This window comes from Entelurus aequoreus, linkage group LG13, assembly GCF_033978785.1.
Source record: "Entelurus aequoreus isolate RoL-2023_Sb linkage group LG13, RoL_Eaeq_v1.1, whole genome shotgun sequence".
In the NCBI taxonomy this organism is placed as follows: Eukaryota; Metazoa; Chordata; class Actinopteri; order Syngnathiformes; family Syngnathidae; genus Entelurus; species Entelurus aequoreus.
In genome coordinates this window covers 65,372,132-65,389,641 of record NC_084743.1, presented here as the reverse complement: position 1 = coordinate 65,389,641, position 17,510 = coordinate 65,372,132, and the positions used below count along the sequence as shown (strand labels likewise).

At 38.5% G+C, this 17,510-nt stretch overlaps 1 protein-coding gene and 9 non-coding genes across 11 annotated transcripts in view; 9 read left to right on the top strand and 1 right to left on the bottom strand.

Moving 5' to 3' along the window:
- veph1 (ventricular zone expressed PH domain-containing 1) overlaps positions 1–17,510 on the bottom strand; it is a 251,566-nt gene that overhangs the window by 197,261 nt on the left and 36,795 nt on the right. For both annotated transcript variants that reach the window (XM_062068176.1, XM_062068178.1), the window contains one exon: positions 13,141–13,315. In XM_062068176.1, coding sequence (XP_061924160.1) covers positions 13,141–13,315 — 175 coding nt within the window. The remainder of the gene's footprint in view (positions 1–13,140; positions 13,316–17,510) is intronic.
- trnar-ucu (transfer RNA arginine (anticodon UCU)) lies at positions 362–457 on the top strand. Its single transcript has 2 exons — positions 362–398; positions 422–457. It is a non-coding gene; the product is annotated as a tRNA-Arg (tRNA).
- On the top strand, positions 818–912 carry trnar-ucu (transfer RNA arginine (anticodon UCU)). The gene is made up of 2 exons: positions 818–854; positions 877–912. It is a non-coding gene; the product is annotated as a tRNA-Arg (tRNA).
- On the top strand, positions 1,186–1,280 carry trnar-ucu (transfer RNA arginine (anticodon UCU)). The gene is made up of 2 exons: positions 1,186–1,222; positions 1,245–1,280. It is a non-coding gene; the product is annotated as a tRNA-Arg (tRNA).
- On the top strand, positions 1,862–1,956 carry trnar-ucu (transfer RNA arginine (anticodon UCU)). Its single transcript has 2 exons — positions 1,862–1,898; positions 1,921–1,956. It is a non-coding gene; the product is annotated as a tRNA-Arg (tRNA).
- On the top strand, positions 2,219–2,313 carry trnar-ucu (transfer RNA arginine (anticodon UCU)). The gene is made up of 2 exons: positions 2,219–2,255; positions 2,278–2,313. It is a non-coding gene; the product is annotated as a tRNA-Arg (tRNA).
- Positions 2,664–2,758, top strand: trnar-ucu (transfer RNA arginine (anticodon UCU)). The gene is made up of 2 exons: positions 2,664–2,700; positions 2,723–2,758. It is a non-coding gene; the product is annotated as a tRNA-Arg (tRNA).
- trnar-ucu (transfer RNA arginine (anticodon UCU)) lies at positions 3,120–3,214 on the top strand. The gene is made up of 2 exons: positions 3,120–3,156; positions 3,179–3,214. It is a non-coding gene; the product is annotated as a tRNA-Arg (tRNA).
- trnar-ucu (transfer RNA arginine (anticodon UCU)) lies at positions 3,576–3,670 on the top strand. Its single transcript has 2 exons — positions 3,576–3,612; positions 3,635–3,670. It is a non-coding gene; the product is annotated as a tRNA-Arg (tRNA).
- Positions 4,020–4,113, top strand: trnar-ucu (transfer RNA arginine (anticodon UCU)). Its single transcript has 2 exons — positions 4,020–4,056; positions 4,078–4,113. It is a non-coding gene; the product is annotated as a tRNA-Arg (tRNA).

Below are 17,510 nucleotides of genomic sequence, written 5' to 3'. Positions count from 1 at the left end.
GTGTTTTTAAATTCACACAAGGGCCTTGTCCTAAATCTGTTATGTTTTCTGATAAACAGAAGAACTGAACTACAAAAAGCAAAACAATGCAGTTCTATATAGGCGGTCTAAAAACCCTACTGAGTTCAAGTAAATGCCGCCGTTGATGGTCATGCATAGCCATCAGTCGATACTATGAGTGGCTTATTGGAATTCTTAGTACAACCAAAGTTGAAAATGTCGCAAATCTACCATACAGTGTGGAGCTCTACCAATGTCACTTTCATTACCTGACAATCTGAAGGGTTGAGACACTACTGCAGACCTGGGCAATTACTCAGGGGAATGGCACTATGATAGAAATGAAAAAGATCGGTGACATGGCTCTGTGGCGCAATGGACAGCGCATTGGACTTCTAGACTGAAGACTTAAAAAAAAGATATTCAAAAGTTGTGGGTTCGAGTTCCACCAGAGTCTGTGTTTTTAAATTCACGCAAGGGCATTGTCCTAAATCTGTTATGTTTTCTGATAAACAGAAGAACTGGACTACAAAAGGCAAAAAAATGCAGTCCTATACAGGTAGTCTAAAAACCCTACTGAGTTCAAGTAAATGCCGCCATTGATAGTCATGCATAGCCATCAGTCGATACTATGAGTGGCTTATTGGAATTCTTAGTCCAACCAAATTTGAAAATGTCGCAATTCGACCATACAGTGTGGAGCTCTACCAATGTCACTTTCATTACCTGACAATCTGAACGGTTGAGGCACTACTGCAGGCCTGGGCAATTACTCAGGGGAATGGCACTATGATAGAAATGAAAGAGATGGTGACGTGGCTCTGTGGCGCAATGGACAGCGCATTGGACTTCTAGACAGAAAGCTTCAAAAAAGATATTCAAAGGTTGTGGGTTCGAGTCCCACCAGAGTCGGTGTTTTTACCTTGGCGGTCTAAAAACCCTACTGAGTTCAAGTAAATGGTGCCATTGATAGTCATGCATAGCCATCAGTCGATACAATGAGTGGCTTATTGGAATTCTTAGGCCAACCAAAGTTGAAAATGTCGCAAATCTACCATACAGAGTGGAGCTCTACCAATGTCACTTTCATTACCTGACAATCTGAACGGTTGAGGCACTACTGCAGGCCTGGGCAATTACTCAGGGGAATGGCACTATGATAAAAATGAAAAAGATTGGTGACATGGCTCTGTGGCGCAATGGACAGCGCATTGGACTTCTAGACAGAAAGCTTCAAAAAAGATATTCAAAGGTTGTGGGTTCGAGTCCCACCAGAGTCGGTGTTTTTACCTTCACACAAGGACCTTGTCCTGAATATGTTATGTTTTCTGATAAACAGAAGAACTGAACTACAAAAGGCAAAAAAATGCAGTTTTATACAGGCGGTCTAAAAACCCTACTGAGTTCAAGTAAATGGTGCCCTTGATAGTCATGCATAGCCATCAGTCGATACAATGAGTGGCTTATTGGAATTCTTAGGCCAACCAAAGTTGAAAATGTCGCAAATCTACCATACAGAGTGGAGCTCTACCAATGTCACTTTCATTAACTGATAAACAGAAGAACTGAACTACAAAAGGCAAAACAATGCAGTTCTATATAGGCGGTCTAAAAACCCTACTGAGTTCAAGTAAATGGTGCCATTGATAGTCATGCATAGCCATCAGTCGATACTATGAGTGGCTTATTGGAATTCTTAGTCCAACCAAAGTTGAAAATGTCGCAAATCTACCATACAGTGTGGAGCTCTACCAATGTCACTTTCATTACCTGACAATCTGAACGGTTGAGGCACTACTGCAGGCCTGGGCAATTACCCAGGGGAATGGCACTATGATAAAAATGAAAGAGATGGTGACGTGGCTCTGTGGCGCAATGGACAGCGCATTGGACTTCTAGACAGAAAGCTTCAAAAAAGATATTCAAAGGTTGTGGGTTCGAGTCCCACCAGAGTCGGTGTTTTTACCTTGGCGGTCTAAAAACCCTACTGAGTTCAAGTAAATGGTGCCATTGATAGTCATGCATAGCCATCAGTCGATACAATGAGTGGCTTATTGGAATTCTTAGGCCAACCAAAGTTGAAAATGTCGCAAATCTACCATACAGAGTGGAGCTCTACCAATGTCACTTTCATTAACTGACAATCTGAACAGTTGAGGGCCTGGGCAATTACTCAGGGGAATGGCACTATGATAGAAATGAAAAAGCTTGGTGACATGGCTCTGTGGCGCAATGGACAGCGCATTGGACTTCTAGACAGAAAGCTTCAAAAAAGATATTCAAAGGTTGTGGGTTCGAGTCCCACCAGAGTCGGTGTTTTTACCTTCACACAAGGACCTTGTCCTAAATCTGTTATGTTTTCTGATAAACAGAAGAACTGAACTACAAAAGGTAAAAAATTGAATTTTTTTATAGGCGGTCTAAAAACCCTACTGAGTTCAAGTAAATGGTGCCATTGATAGTCATGTATAGCCATCAGTAGATACTATCAGTGGCATTTTGGACTTCTTTGTCCAACCAAAGTCGAAAATGTTGCAAATCTACCATACAGTGTGGAGCTCTACCAATGTCACTTTCATTAACTGACAATCTGAACAGTTGAGGGCCTGGGCAATTACTCAGGGGAATGGCACTATGATAGAAATGAAAAAGATTGGTGACATGGCTCTGTGGCGCAATGGACAGCGCATTGGACTTCTAGACAGAAAGCTTCAAAAGAGATATTCAAAGGTTGTGGGTTCGAGTCCCACCAGAGTCGGTGTTTTTACCTTCACACAAGGACCTTGTCCTAAATCTGTTATGTTTTCTGATAAACAGAAGAACTGAACTACAAAAGGCAAAAAAATGCAGTTTTATACAGGCGGTCTAAAAACCCTACTGAGTTCAAGTAAATGGTGCCATTGATAGTCATGCATAGCCGTCAGTCGATACTATGAGTGGCTTATTGGAATTCTTAGTCCAACCAAAGTTGAAAATGTCGCAAATCTACCATACAGAGTAGAGCTCTACCAATGTCACTTTCATTACCTGACAATCTGAACGGTTGAGGCACTACTGCAGGCCTGGGCAATTACTCAGGGGAATGGCACTATGATAGAAATGAAAGAGATTGGTGACATGGCTCTGTGGCGCAATGGACAGCGCATTGGACTTCTAGACAGAAAGCTTCAAAGAAGATATTCAAAGGTTGTGGGTTCGAGTCCCACCAGAGTCGGTGTTTTTAAATTCACACAAGGGCCTTGTCCTAAATCTGTTATGTTTTCTGATAAACAGAAGAACTGAACTACAATAGGCAAAACAATGCAGTGCTATATAGGCGGTCTAAAAACCCTACTGAGTTCAAGTAAATGCCGCCATTGATAGTCATGCATAGCCATCAGTCGATACTATGAGTGGCTTATTGGAATTCTTAGTCCAGCCAAATTTGAAAATGTCGCAAATCGACCATACAGTGTGGAGTTCTACCAATGTCACTTTCATTACCTGACAATCTGAAGGGTTGAGGCACTACTGCAGACCTGGGCAATTACTCAGGGGAATGGCACTATGATAAAAATGAAAGAGATTGGTGACATGGCTCTGTGGCGCAATGGACAGCGCATTGGACTTCTAGACTAAAGACTTAAAAAAAGATATTCAAAGGTTGTGGGTTCGAGTCCCATCAGAGCCGGCGTTTTTACCTTCACACAAGGACCTTGTCCTAAATCTGTTATGTTTTCTGATAAACAGAAGAACTGAACTACAAAAGGTAAAAAATGCAGTTTTATATAGGCGGTCCAAAAACCCTACTGAGTTCAAGTAAATGGTGCCATTGATAGTCATGCATAGCCATCAGTAGATACTATCAGTGGCATTTTGGACTTCTTTGTCCAACCAAAGTCGAAAATGTTGCAAATCTACCATACAGTGTGGAGCTCTACCAATGTCACTTTCATTAACTGACAATCTGAACAGTTGAGGGCCTGGGCAATTACTCAGGGGAATGGCACCATGATAGAAATGAAAAAGACTGGTTTCATGGCTCTGTGGCGCAATGGACAGCGCATTGGACTTCTAGATAGAAGACTTAAAAAAGATATTCAAAGGTTGTGGGTTCGAGTCCCACCAGAGTCGATGTTTTTACCTTCACACAAGGGCCTTGTCCTAAATCTGTTATGTTTTCTGATAAACAGAAGCATTGAACTACAAAAGGCAAACAAATGCAGTCCTATACAGGTAGTCTAAAAACCCTACTGAGTTCAAGTAAATGCCGCCATTGATAGTCATGCATAGCCATCAGTCGATTCTATGAGTGGCTTATTGGAATTCTTAGTCCAACCAAAGTTGAAAATGTCGCAAATCTACCATACAGAGTGGAGCTCTACCAATGTCACTTTCATTACCTGACAATCTGAACGGTTGAGGCACTACTGCAGGCCTGGGCAATTACTCAGGGGAATGGCACCATGATAGAAATGAAAAAGATTGGTGTCATGGCTCTGTGGCGCAATGGACAGCGCATTGGCCTTCTGGAACAGATGACTTAAAAAAAGATTTTCAAGGTTTTATTCCCACCAGAGTCATCTTTATTGTCTTCACACAAGGGCCATGTCCCAAATCTGTTACGTTTTTTGATAAACCGAAGGACTGAACTACAAAAGGCAAAACATGTGTTTTTTTACAGGCAGTCTAAAAACCCTACAGAGTTCAGGTAAATGGCGCCATGATAGTCATGCATAGCATTCAGTAGATAATTTCAGTGGCACTTCTTTGTTTTACCAAAGTTGAAACTGTAACTAATCTACCAGACAGACTATGTCTCCCAGCTGGCCTGGGAACGCCTTAGGAACCCCCGGGAGGAGCTCGACAAAGTGGCTGGGCAGAAGGAAGTCTGGGCTTCTCTGCTTAGGCTTCGGCCCCAACGACTCGGCCTCGGATAAGCGGAAAAAGATGGATGGATGAATGGACATTCAACCACGACATATAAGACTCCAAAAAAAAGGACATTTCAAGTGAAATCTAAAAATGCCTGTAAAAACATACACTCGCTCATTTATCTAAGACATCACACACTCCATCATTACGTCAGCTTCCTTCTAAAGACACAAACACGTTACGTGTTCGTGTTTCTGCGATGTGTCAGCGCACGTTTTTGCAGGGGCTCCCTTGTGTTTGTGTTGCAGTGTTTATAGTTGCGCTCTGTTTACCTTCACTTCCAGGGAGGCACGGCTCGTTAAGAAGCAGACGAGGGTAAAATATTGCAAGCAGGTGATGAGCCGCGGCGACACAAACCATAAAACTGAATGTTTTACTTTAAAGCTTCTGTGAGTCCATCATCTGTCTGTTCTGTTTGTGTCTCATTCTGGCTTTGAAAAAAGGACCACCATCAGTTTCTTACCTCACTGGCAAAATGTAGTCAATCTTTATCAGTGAACTCCGTTTCCTTGTTTCTCTCCCCGCAGTAGACATTCATCCCAGGGTCAAGAGTGTCTACTTTACAACGTCGACATGTCTCAGCTGATGAATCATTCCTCAAGTTTGATTCAGTTATGTGCTTCATGAAAGATAAATACACATGAAGATGTTTTTACAGCCCCTGTGGAACTTTTCTCTTAGCTTTTCTTCAGCTCACTTTAACTGACTTTGGCACGCAGCGTCAATTTTTTTGTCATTGTTGCAGCCCTAAAATGCCTGATTTCACGGCAGCTTTTTCATAAAGTTGCGGCAAAAGTTAGGGCCGTATATATATATATTTAATAATATTGAATCAACCTGTGGATTTATTTACTTTGTTACCAATGTTTTAAGTGTCCCTTGTAGCCTTAACCAAAAAAAGCACAGGATTTTAACAAAAATTGGAAAATTAATATTGATGTTTTACTCGTTTTATGCCAGACAGACCTAAATGAAGACACTAGATGGCGGACATATTCAGAACTCATTGTCAAATTACTTTACTGTTTAATTAATAGGACCGTATTTTCCTTAAAGGCCTACTGAAAGCCACTACTACCAACCACGCAGTCTGATAGTTTATATATCAATGATGAAATCTTAACATTGCAACACATGCCAATACAGCCGGGTTAACTTATAAAGTGCAATTTTAAAATTCCCGCCACACTTCCGGTTGTAAAACTCCTTTGGATATGATTTATGCGCGTGACGTCACAAAAGCAACGGAAGTGGTTGGACCCCGTCGGACCCGATAGAAAAGCCTCTTGTTTTCTTTGACAAAATTCCACAGTGTTCTGGACATCTGTGTTGGTGAATCTTTTGCAATTTGTTTAATGAACAATGGAGACTGCAAAGAAGAACGTTGTAGGTGGGATCGATCGGTGTCTTAGCGGCTAAGTACAATACTGTAATATCCGTGATATTTGCATGCGCGAGTGAGTTGGCGGAGAACCTGAGTGTGTGTGATCGTGACTTTTGGCTAACAGCAGCTCGTGTATGTGTGTGCGTTACTTTTTGAACTACAACCAGTTAGCGCTTGTTAATAAAGCGATTGAGCAATTTGTTTAATGGACACTGGAGACTGCAAATAAGAAAGTTGCAGCCGGTGGAGCAGCGGACTACAGCAACACCAACACCAGGAGGTTGTGTTGTGTTTTGAGCAGGATAGCAGACGCACTACGGTGAGTCTAGCTTTGGCTTCCAAACATTTGATCGATTGCCCGTACGTGCGTGTCGATATGTGCATGTGACGTACGTAACTTTGGGGAAATATAAGTTTCTTGCCGACTCTGATGGCGGCCGGGGTGTCGTCAAAAGCGTACAACGCCCGCCGCCGCATCTAAGTTAGCTACGCAGTTAGGTTAGCTTCTGTTTTTTTAGCTTCGCCAAGCTGAATATTATTAATCGTGTATTTACATGTTCATGGTTTAATAGTATTGTTGATCTTCCGTCTATCCATCCAGTCAGGGTTTTTTTTAATTTAGTTTCTATCTGCATTTGAGACTGGCGCTATCGCGTTGGCTACGTTGCTAGGTTAGCTTCTGTTTTTTTAGCTTCGCCAAGCGGAATATTATTAATCGTGTATTTACATGTTCATGGTTTAATAGTATTATTGATCTTCTGTCTATCCATCCAGTCAGGTTTTTTTTAAATTTAGTTTCTATCTGCATTTGAGACTGCTGCTATCAAGTTGGCTACGTAGCTAGGTTAGCTTCTATTTTTTTTAGCTTCGCAAAGCTGAATTATTAATCGTGTATTTACATGTTCAGTCACTGTGAATGTCCATTTCGCGTTCTCGACTCTCATTTTCAAGAGGATATAGTATCTAAAATGGTTTAAAATACAAATCTGTGATACACAATAGAAAAAGGAGAGAGTGTGGAATCCAATGAGCCAGCTTGTACCTAAGTTACGGTCAGAGCGAAAAAAGATACGTCCATCACTGCCTTTCAAGTCCTTCACTGTAACGTTCCTCATCTACGAATCTTTCATCCTCGCTCAAATTAATGGGGTAATCGTCGCTTTCTCGGTCCGAATCTCTCTCACTCCATTGTAAACAACGGGAATTGTGAGCAGCACTACCGCTTGTGACGTCACGCTACTTCCGGTACAGTCAAGGCTTTTTTTTATCAGCGAGCAAAAGTTGCGAACTTCATCGTTGATTTTCTCTACTAAATCCTTTCAGCAAAAATATGGCAATATCGCGAAATGATCAAGTATGACACATAGAATGGATCTGCTATCCCCGTTTAAATAAAAAAAAATTCATTTCAGTAGGCCTTTAAATTTTCTCAAAACTCGACAGTGCACCTAATGTACGGAATCATTTTGGTTGTGCTTACCGACATCGAAGCTATTTTATTTGGTACATGGTGAAATGATAAGTGTGACCAGTAGATGGCAGTCACACATAGGAGATACGTGTAGACTGCAATATGTCTCAAGTAAACAATGCCAACATTTTACATGTTCCATTGAAAATATAGAACATTACACACGGAGCTCAAAAATCCATCAAAATGTTTTAGTACGACTTTGGTAAGCTATGAAGCCGCACCGCTTGCTGGATTGTACTGTGCTTCAACACACGAGTATTATTATGGTGTGTGTATAAGGTAAGACGTATTATCTGGCGTTTTGTTTCGCAATATTATGCAAAAGCAACTTTTCTTACCTTCTGGTACCTGCTGATCTGTATTTGGGATCTGCATAAGTCCTGAAAAAATTACGCGAGTCCGCCTTTGTAGACACCGTAGTCGATAAGCTTCTTCTGTTTCTCGATCTTCTTGTTATGTGACATTCATCCTCCGCTGTTGCCATTTCTAATGTAAAGTAGTGTAAAGTTCTTACTTATATCTGTCAGTAAACTCGCCATGAAAGCGCTAAAACATACCGGTATAGTGAGTTTACATTATTCACCCAAGGAACTTTAGTTATTAGAGAGTTCCGGTCGGACGGTTTTTCACAGGACACATTTTTGGCGTTGTTGTTGCACTAGTGAGCCACGGATAAGAAGATGAAGATGAAGAAGAAGATTGAAGTAAAGTCTGAATGTCATTAAAACAGTTAGCGGCATCTTTTGACACTTCTTCCACTCCCGTCCTTGCACGCTACACCGCTACAACAAAGATGACGGGGAGAAGACACTGCCGAAGGTGAGCCACGTAAATAAGACCGCCCAGAAAACGGCACATTCTGAAACGACTGTCAGAAAGCGGCTTGAAGATGATCTGTAAAACATAATCTGTGCAAATGTTACAATAATTATGTATATATTATCACACAACTCTTATGCTTAAGGGCCGTTGCTACAGTTATTATCAATTGTGCTGAAGTTGTTATTTTTCTATCTGTGCAAAGCCAGTCTCGTATCAGTGTTTGTTTCCAGAATCGGCCTGCTGACTGCCAAGGCCGAACATCGAGTGCCGTGACGCAGACAGAGCAGAGACAGGGCGATATCACGAGTATCAACACATTTGCATTTCATTAATAGTCATATATTGTGTCTAACTGGGGCTGTCGAGATTACCCCCTTCCCTCAGCGACAGCTTCAGTGATGTAACCACGGACCTCCCAAATAAATAGAGGAAGCACGTGGGCTGGACTTTAGAGCGTAGTTTGGATCTGTAACTAGAGTACAGCCCAAATAAAGTCTCTCCTCAATTGAGCAAAATTTAACTCTGTCTCTGCATGATTCCTTGCTTCTCGTCTGTTCAATAGATGTCATCAGTGTTTGAACCTGACAGCAAAATTTTGACCAAAGAACCATCATTACATGTTATGTAAGACCACAAGGAAGTGTTTTAAAAATAATAATAATATGACTCCTTTAATACGCCTTATAATCCGGTGCGCCTTTTGTATGGAAATAGCCATGACTAGACCCGCTCATCGGCAGTGCTCCTTATAATCCAGTGCGCCCTATGGTCCGGAAAATATGATATTATTTAATTATAATTACAGAAAGAAACACCACCAAAGGCTTCCTTATTGACCTCTGTCATCTACAAGTTGCAGACATTCTCCGTGTATGTTTTACACTTGTCCATCTTTAACATTCATTTATGTTCCAACACATTTAAGAGCACTTGTGAACTGTTGAAAGCGGTCATTTTTGTTGGTAAATGAGAGACGATGGGAGATTGTCATCAGACTTAAACATCACTAACATGAAAAACTTGCTAGGTCAGCATTGCCCATTAAAATGTATTTATAATTGTCTTATTGATTGAATAAATATATAAATACATGTCAACTAGGCCGGAAAAGGGTGGATTGCCATCTTCGGGTTGGGGAAGAGTACAAGTTGCTATTCCTGCTGAGTCTAAAGATAGATTTTGAGTTTGGTTGAATTTGTGTGAATTGGTGCGATAGTGACATCACGAAATCCTGGAGGGACGAGTCTTAGTCAAAGTTTACTTCAGCCCAATTCAAGTTTCATCTTGCCCACCAAAGCTTTTAATTTTGCCCGCCGAACAACACCCAAATAGGCTCGATGAAACCATTCAAAACAGGGTTGCTCATGTATGCAGTACTGCCGCCACCCAGCAGGGGGCAACAGCAAAGCATATGTGTTACAATGAAGCAGCAGAGGGTGAGTAGTGGGTGAGTGTCGACCCTAAAAAAAATCTAAATAAATCTCAAAAATCAGACTTTTGACAGCGACTGGACAACAAAGTATGAATGTATGGAAATTGCTGACTTTGTGATGTCTTTTGTATTCATGGTCGTGATGTTTTTGGCTGTTTAACTCTCGCGATCAGAACTGGTTGAATACATGTAGCGCTAAAATTTGACCAGCAAACACTCTAGGTTTATTTGTGTTAAACCACATGTGTGCAATGTTTGCTGTGTATTAACAATAAACCTTCTATTTTATTTATGTAACATACACAATGGACATTATTCATGTAAAATATACAATGGACGTTATACTTTTGTAATGTTTATAATTTCACTCTTACAAACCTACACTACCGTTCAAAAGTTTGGGGTCACCCAAACCATTTTCTGGAATAGCCTTCATTTCTAAGAACAAGAATAGACTGTCGAGTTTCAGATGAAAGTTCTCTTTTTCTGGCCATTTTGAGCGTTTAATTGACCCCACAAATGTGATGCTCCAGAAACTCAATCTGCTCAAAAGAAGGTCAGTTTTGTAGCTTCTGTAACGAGCTAAACTGTTTTCAGATGTGTGAACATGATTGCACAAGGGTTTTCTAATCATCAATTAGCCTTCTGAGCCAATGAGCAAACACATTGTACCATTAGAACACTGGAGTGATAGTTGCTAGAAATGGGCCTCTATACACCTATGTAGATATTGCACCAAAAACCAGACATTTGCAGCTAGAATAGTCATGTACCACATTAGCAATGTATAGAGTGTATTTCTTTAAAGTTAAGACTAGTTTAAAGTTATCTTCATTGAAAAGTACAGTGCTTTTCCTTCAAAAATAAGGACATTTCAATGTGACCCCAAACTTTTGAACGGTAGGGTAAATAAAGGAAGATATATAAAGAAATAAAACTAAGGAAGGAAAATAATTCAAAAGAAGGAACATCAATCCTCAACAAAAACTGGAGCTTGTGTTTTTTCACTCTGTGGGATCTGAGCCGAGGATGTCGTTGTGGCTTGTGCAGCCCTTTGAGACACTTGTGATGAAGGGCTATATAAATAAACTTTGATTGATTGATTGATCTGTCTAGCTGCACACGTTGGGGCAGAAAAATGAATTCATTTACATTGCAGTGTGAAAGTTGATGTGTTTACTTTGTAAATAATTAAACGCAGTCTCAAAGAAAGGTAACCCGCGGAGGCTCTTTCTAAAGAAACATCCAAATTTTGAAGTTGGGCCCCTGAGACCTTGGGCTCTTGAAACTGCGGCCCTATTCATTATGTAGTTGAATAGCCCTGGTCTACATAGTCTGACAACAGTATTATATTTCTAAAAGGCACATAAGGCAGAATAAAATTAGAAAGTCGCATTGACAGGTTGACAAATACATACAAAATGAACTGGAAACACATATTTAGGCCAGACTACTGTATATGTGATTTGTATGAATATATGTTAGAATAATTGTTTCTAAGTTATCACAAAAACTTTGTGTTACATTGAGTGCCTGGTGAGAAGCAAAAGCTGTCTTTGGAACCTACCAAGAGTAAGGCTCGTAAAACTCCACTGTGTAGGGGGGGAAGCAAAATGAAGGTGTTCTGTTTCTTTCATGTATTGTAATCAAACAGAAAGATATTATTTGACCCAAGGACTACAAAAGCGAAGAGGAAGCAGGACCGGACTCCCCTCCAGGCGACCACTTTTTGAACTGTTTTACGAACCTCTCTTTGAACTGTTTTACAAACCTCTTCTTTGAACTGTTTTATGACCTTTTCTTTGTAACTGTTCTGTAACCAAAGGCAACGCTGTTTACGACCCACTTCCCTTTTGGAAGCAGCTGTGGTCATGTGGTCAGGGAAAGTCAAATAAAGGAGGACGCGTACAATCTTTCGACAGAGCATGCTGGAGACTGTCCAAGAGTACAGTGTCCCGGCGTCTCTCCTCAATTGAACCAAATTGAATTCTGTCTCTGTTTGATTCTTTGCTTCTTGTCTTGTTTAATAGATGTCATCAGTGTTTGAACCTGACAATATATGTGACAACCAATGTGACAACTAGGGATAGTGTTCCGTTCACATTAGGAACCGTTACACTACCAATTCGATACCGGTACTCAACGGTAGCAATTTTTGGTACTTTTGTGTGTGAGTAAATAAATGTAAATTTTTTTGACAATAAAATGTTTTTTTAATGTAACATTTAAAAAATAACTGAATATAACTGTCTATCTAGTTTTCCTTTACCATTTGTGTCGCAATTGCAATGCAGTTGCACTTCCAAGACATTGGATGGCAATACTGTATAGCAGACCTGGGCAATTATTTTGACTCGGGGCCAATTTTAGAGAAAAAAACGTGTCTGGGGGCCGGTACATACATTTTTAGGAACACGAATACAAAACCTCATAATAATGTCTGATTGAATGCTAAAACGTGATGACAGACGGAATGGAATTGTAGACTTTTTTTTATTGAATGAGATACCCAAAATGTACATGAAAATAAAGAATGTTGGATTTACAATATTAACTATGAACGATAAAACACTGAATATTGACAACATATGAACGTCACACCCCCTCTCGATCGACATATTTTACAATCAAGCGAAACGCAACAAAAATGCAACAAACACGGCAAAATATGAATGCGAAGGGTAAAAAAAACCACCTACAATCTCATATAATATAACTTTTCTTGCAGAACTTTGATGTAAAAATCTCCTTCCACGTCTGTCCCTGACACCTGCATTTCAGGCTCTGGAAACACTCTGTGGAAACGCTCCCCACCCACACTGCTTGGTGCCTCATCTGAGCTGCTGTGACTTAGATTACCATAGTAACTAATTAGATTACCATAGTAACTAGTATATCATGCAAAAGCACAGATTAAAACCATTGAAATGCTTTGTATAGTTCAGATTCTAGCCACTTTATATTACATTTGTTGGCTTTTTTTCCCAAACACAACCAACCTATTTGGGGAGGTTTGTCAAAATATGTAGTAGATATGTTAATCCCATCTTTAAGACATCCCAAACCTAATGACGGTTTTTACATACTTCAAATAAAAAGCTGGTAATGTCTTACCTGCAAGCACACTGCGTGTTATGGCCTCAGTGTGCTCAGCCAGCAGATCGATCTCAGCTATCGCAGCCAGGGAGAGATAACTGGACATGTTCCTGCTCAGCTCTCGGTTGCCTCCATGCAGAAAGCGCACCGCCACCGGGACGGCCAGCACCATCACTGACGGACAGGTGTAATTCTGTGGGAATGAGAGAGGAGGACGTAAGAAGCTGACCAAGAACTTGACAAAAACATGCTAACTTCATGGGTGCTTGAACAACATATGGATTATATGATCTTAATAGATACAATTGGGCATCTGATTTGCAGCAAACATGTTTTACTGTCCATGGCACATTCTAAAATTACTATTATTTTTTTTTTAAATCATGAAAAGTGGAATAAAAGAGCAAACAGGTGTACAATATTGACAAAAAGGTTGAAATGTTGACAGACATGCAGATAGTTTTAATTCTTGATTATTTTTTTTTTGGATAATCCAATTGAGATATATATATATATATATATATATATATATATATATATATATATATATATATATATATATATATATATATATATATATATATATATATATATATATATATATATATGTTAATATATACACATATATATATATATATATATATATATATATATATATACATATACACATATATGTACATATATATATACATATAAATATATATAAATATACATACATATATATATGTATATATATATACATATATTATATATACACATATATATAATATATATATATATATATATATATATATATATATGTATATATATATATATATATATATATATATATATATATATATATATACACACACACATATAATACACGTATATACATACAGACACACACATATATATATATACATAAATATACACACATATATATACACATATATACACACATACACACACACATACACACATATATATATATATACATGTATATATGTGTGTATATATATGTACATACATATATATGTATATATATACACATATACATATATATGTATATATACATATATGTATATAAATACATATGTATGTATATATATACACATATACATATATATGTATATATACATATATGTATATAAATACATATATATGTATATATATACATATATATGTATATATACATACATACAGTATATGCACATATACATATATATGTATATATACATATATGTGTGTGTGTGTATATATATACATACATGTATACATATATATGTATAAATTTATGTATACATATACATGTATATATATACATATACATGTATATATATATATATATATATATATATATATATATATATATATATATATATATATATATATATATATATATATATATATATATATATATATATAGACACACACACACACACACACACACACACACACACACACACACACACACACACACACACACACACACACACACACACACACACACACACACACACACACACGCACACATATGGATATATGAATGAATACAACCATTGATAAAAAGAGCATGGATGGATTAAAGATCGTTTCCCATATCAGATAAACAGCACGAGAAAGAAGATTTGACATGTAACAGCGCCCTCCACTGGAGAGACAGATAGTCATTGTGCTTTTCCTGGGAGGACTAAATTCAACAAGATGCTGGAATGGGATACGTATTCTGGTATATTCAAATACACATTAATTACAGTTAAAATTAGATCACTAATGATGAATCAGCCACCAATCAGTATTAGCAGTTTTTTGTGAAAAAATATGTGATTGCTATTGGCAATTAATACTTTTTAATGACCTCTGGCTGACACTGTATTTAAACAGCTAGCAGCTAATTATGTGTCTCCATACACAGTGTGGAGACGCTCCCATAAGTTAATAATAGTCACCTCCATTATGGCAAATAAACTGCATTTCTGAGTATCTTAAGTACAATTATCACTGGAGGACGAGGACGAGGGCGGACCAATCCATACATCGGTGGTGTCGACACTGGAGTGATGAGATCAATTTTTTTTTTTTTTTTCCAAAACCATTTTTTGCTGTAGTTTTGGGTAACGTTTACAAAGTCGGGGACACAGGAGGACTTTGAGCGCATTTTTTTGTTTTTGTTATTGTGTACTATCGACTGTATGCAACAAAAGAAAATACAAAATAGTATAAATATTGTGTTGATATTGTTCAACTGTCAATAGCGCTCACTTTAAATGAATGAAAAAAAGTCCAGTTAAAACATGTGATCGGTATCGGTATCGGTATTGGTCACTCGTGGATGATCGGTATCGGAATCGCAGCTTAAAAACCCTGATTGGTTGACGCTCATATTGCGCCACTTTTCGCTCATACCGCTGATGGCCACAAGATGGTGCTGCAAACGAGCCTTACAGTGGTAGAGTCCTATGAGAATGATTATGATAATCAGCAAATGAGTTGACATTTAACTCCAAATCACCACATGGAGGTTTATGAAATTAATTAATTTATTATTATTAATTATTGTGAATTTTATTGCATGAATATTAACAACACCGCATGTTATTTATACTTGATATGTGTGGATAAGCGGTAGAAAATGGATGGATGGATGGATGTGTGGAACCTACACGTGCACTCTGTGGAACCTGCAGGCCTGTGTGCGTGCCTCTCAGTGGGGGCGACAGCGGAAGGGCAAGATGGCCGTTCCGACATCTTTGAATTCAACCGTGGAGGCAAAGTGAGACGACGAGGACAAAAAAAAAAGAAGAGACGAGACAGATGGTTGGAGGGGAAAGAAAATGAAAGAAGAAAAGACCCCGTGCTGTCTGGCTCTGCTGTCAAAGCTTTTATGCTCACTTTGTGTGTGTGTGTGTGTGTGTGTGTGTGTGTGTGTGTGTGTGTGTGTGTGTGTGTGTGTGTGTGTGTGTGTGTGTGTGTGTGTGTGTGTGTGTGTGTGTGTGTGTGTGTGTGTGTGTGTGTGTGTGTGTGTGTGTGTGTGCTCTTGTATTTCAACTCTTCTTGAGACATCTCCGGCGAACAAGTTAGGACCGAAATCATGGTCCCAATACGGAAAACTCTAGCCAAATACTAGAGTCCGTGAACATTGCTCCAAAGTCAAGATTTTTTTTTGTTGATTTAATGTGCATACAAAAGTAAACATAGACAGGTGCAAAGGCAGCAATATATGATGAAATCCTCCTTCAAAACCGCACTAAAAGAACACGTCCAGGCAACTACAACCCTAGACTAACACCCTCCCCGGATTGTAAATAATCAAATGTAAATGATCAAATGTATATACTTGTTCTTATGCTTTCTGAGCTCACTATGTTCACTGCTCGCTGTACATATCCTACCAAGTCAGACCTACACTGTTTCAATGTCCATTTCTCAGATGATATAATTGTTGATGACTGAAGTGCTGATATCAACCAAACCTAACCACCTCCACATCCCACCCCCCGGATTGTAAATAATGTAAATAATTCAATGTATATACTCTGATGATTAACTTGTGTAATGACTGTATAATGCTGATAGTATATATTTGTACCATGAATTGATTTAACGTGGACCCCGAATTAAACAAGTTGAAAAACTTATTCGGGTGTTACCATTTAGTGGTCAATTGTACGGAATATGTACTGTACTTTGCAATCTACTAATAAAAGTTTCAATCAATCAAAACAAGATGGCAGCTAAAGAAGGACTTCCCTATTCATCCCCGAAAAAACCCGCCAGGTGAACAGCTGATTTTAAGACTTCCGGCAGTGTTTCCCACACATTCATTTATTTGTGGCGGCCCGCCACGAAAGATTTACGTCCGCCACAAATTAAAAAAAATTAAAATGTATTTTTTATTTTTTTGTCCTGTCCAGCTTCTCAGGCAAATCATATAGTTGATGTAGATGCCCATATAGGCTGTTCAGATTTACTTTACAAAAGAGAAGTGTAGGATACTTCTCTTGTTGCCTTATTTGTATTTGACCACTACTGTTTTCTGTTTATTTGTTACTGACTATGGCAGGACACCTCTGCCTCTGTTTCACTTTATGTTGCTGGTAAATAATATGGTTGTAGTAGTAGGCTAAAGTTAAAATATTTAGTATGCACTAATTAAAGGGGCAGAGCTTTAAGAGACATTTTAGCTTTTATATTTTATAAAATATATTTTTTGTAAGAACCACAATTAATAAATATATTTCAGTGAATAACATATTGTTTAAATCTGTATATAAATATGTACATAAAGTTTTGTAATTATATTGTAAAATGGATGGATGGATGGACGTTTAAAACAAAACTGTTATTATTAATTAGTAAGTATACATTTTTTGAGCCTTTTTAGAGAAAATCATATCATTGTAGTA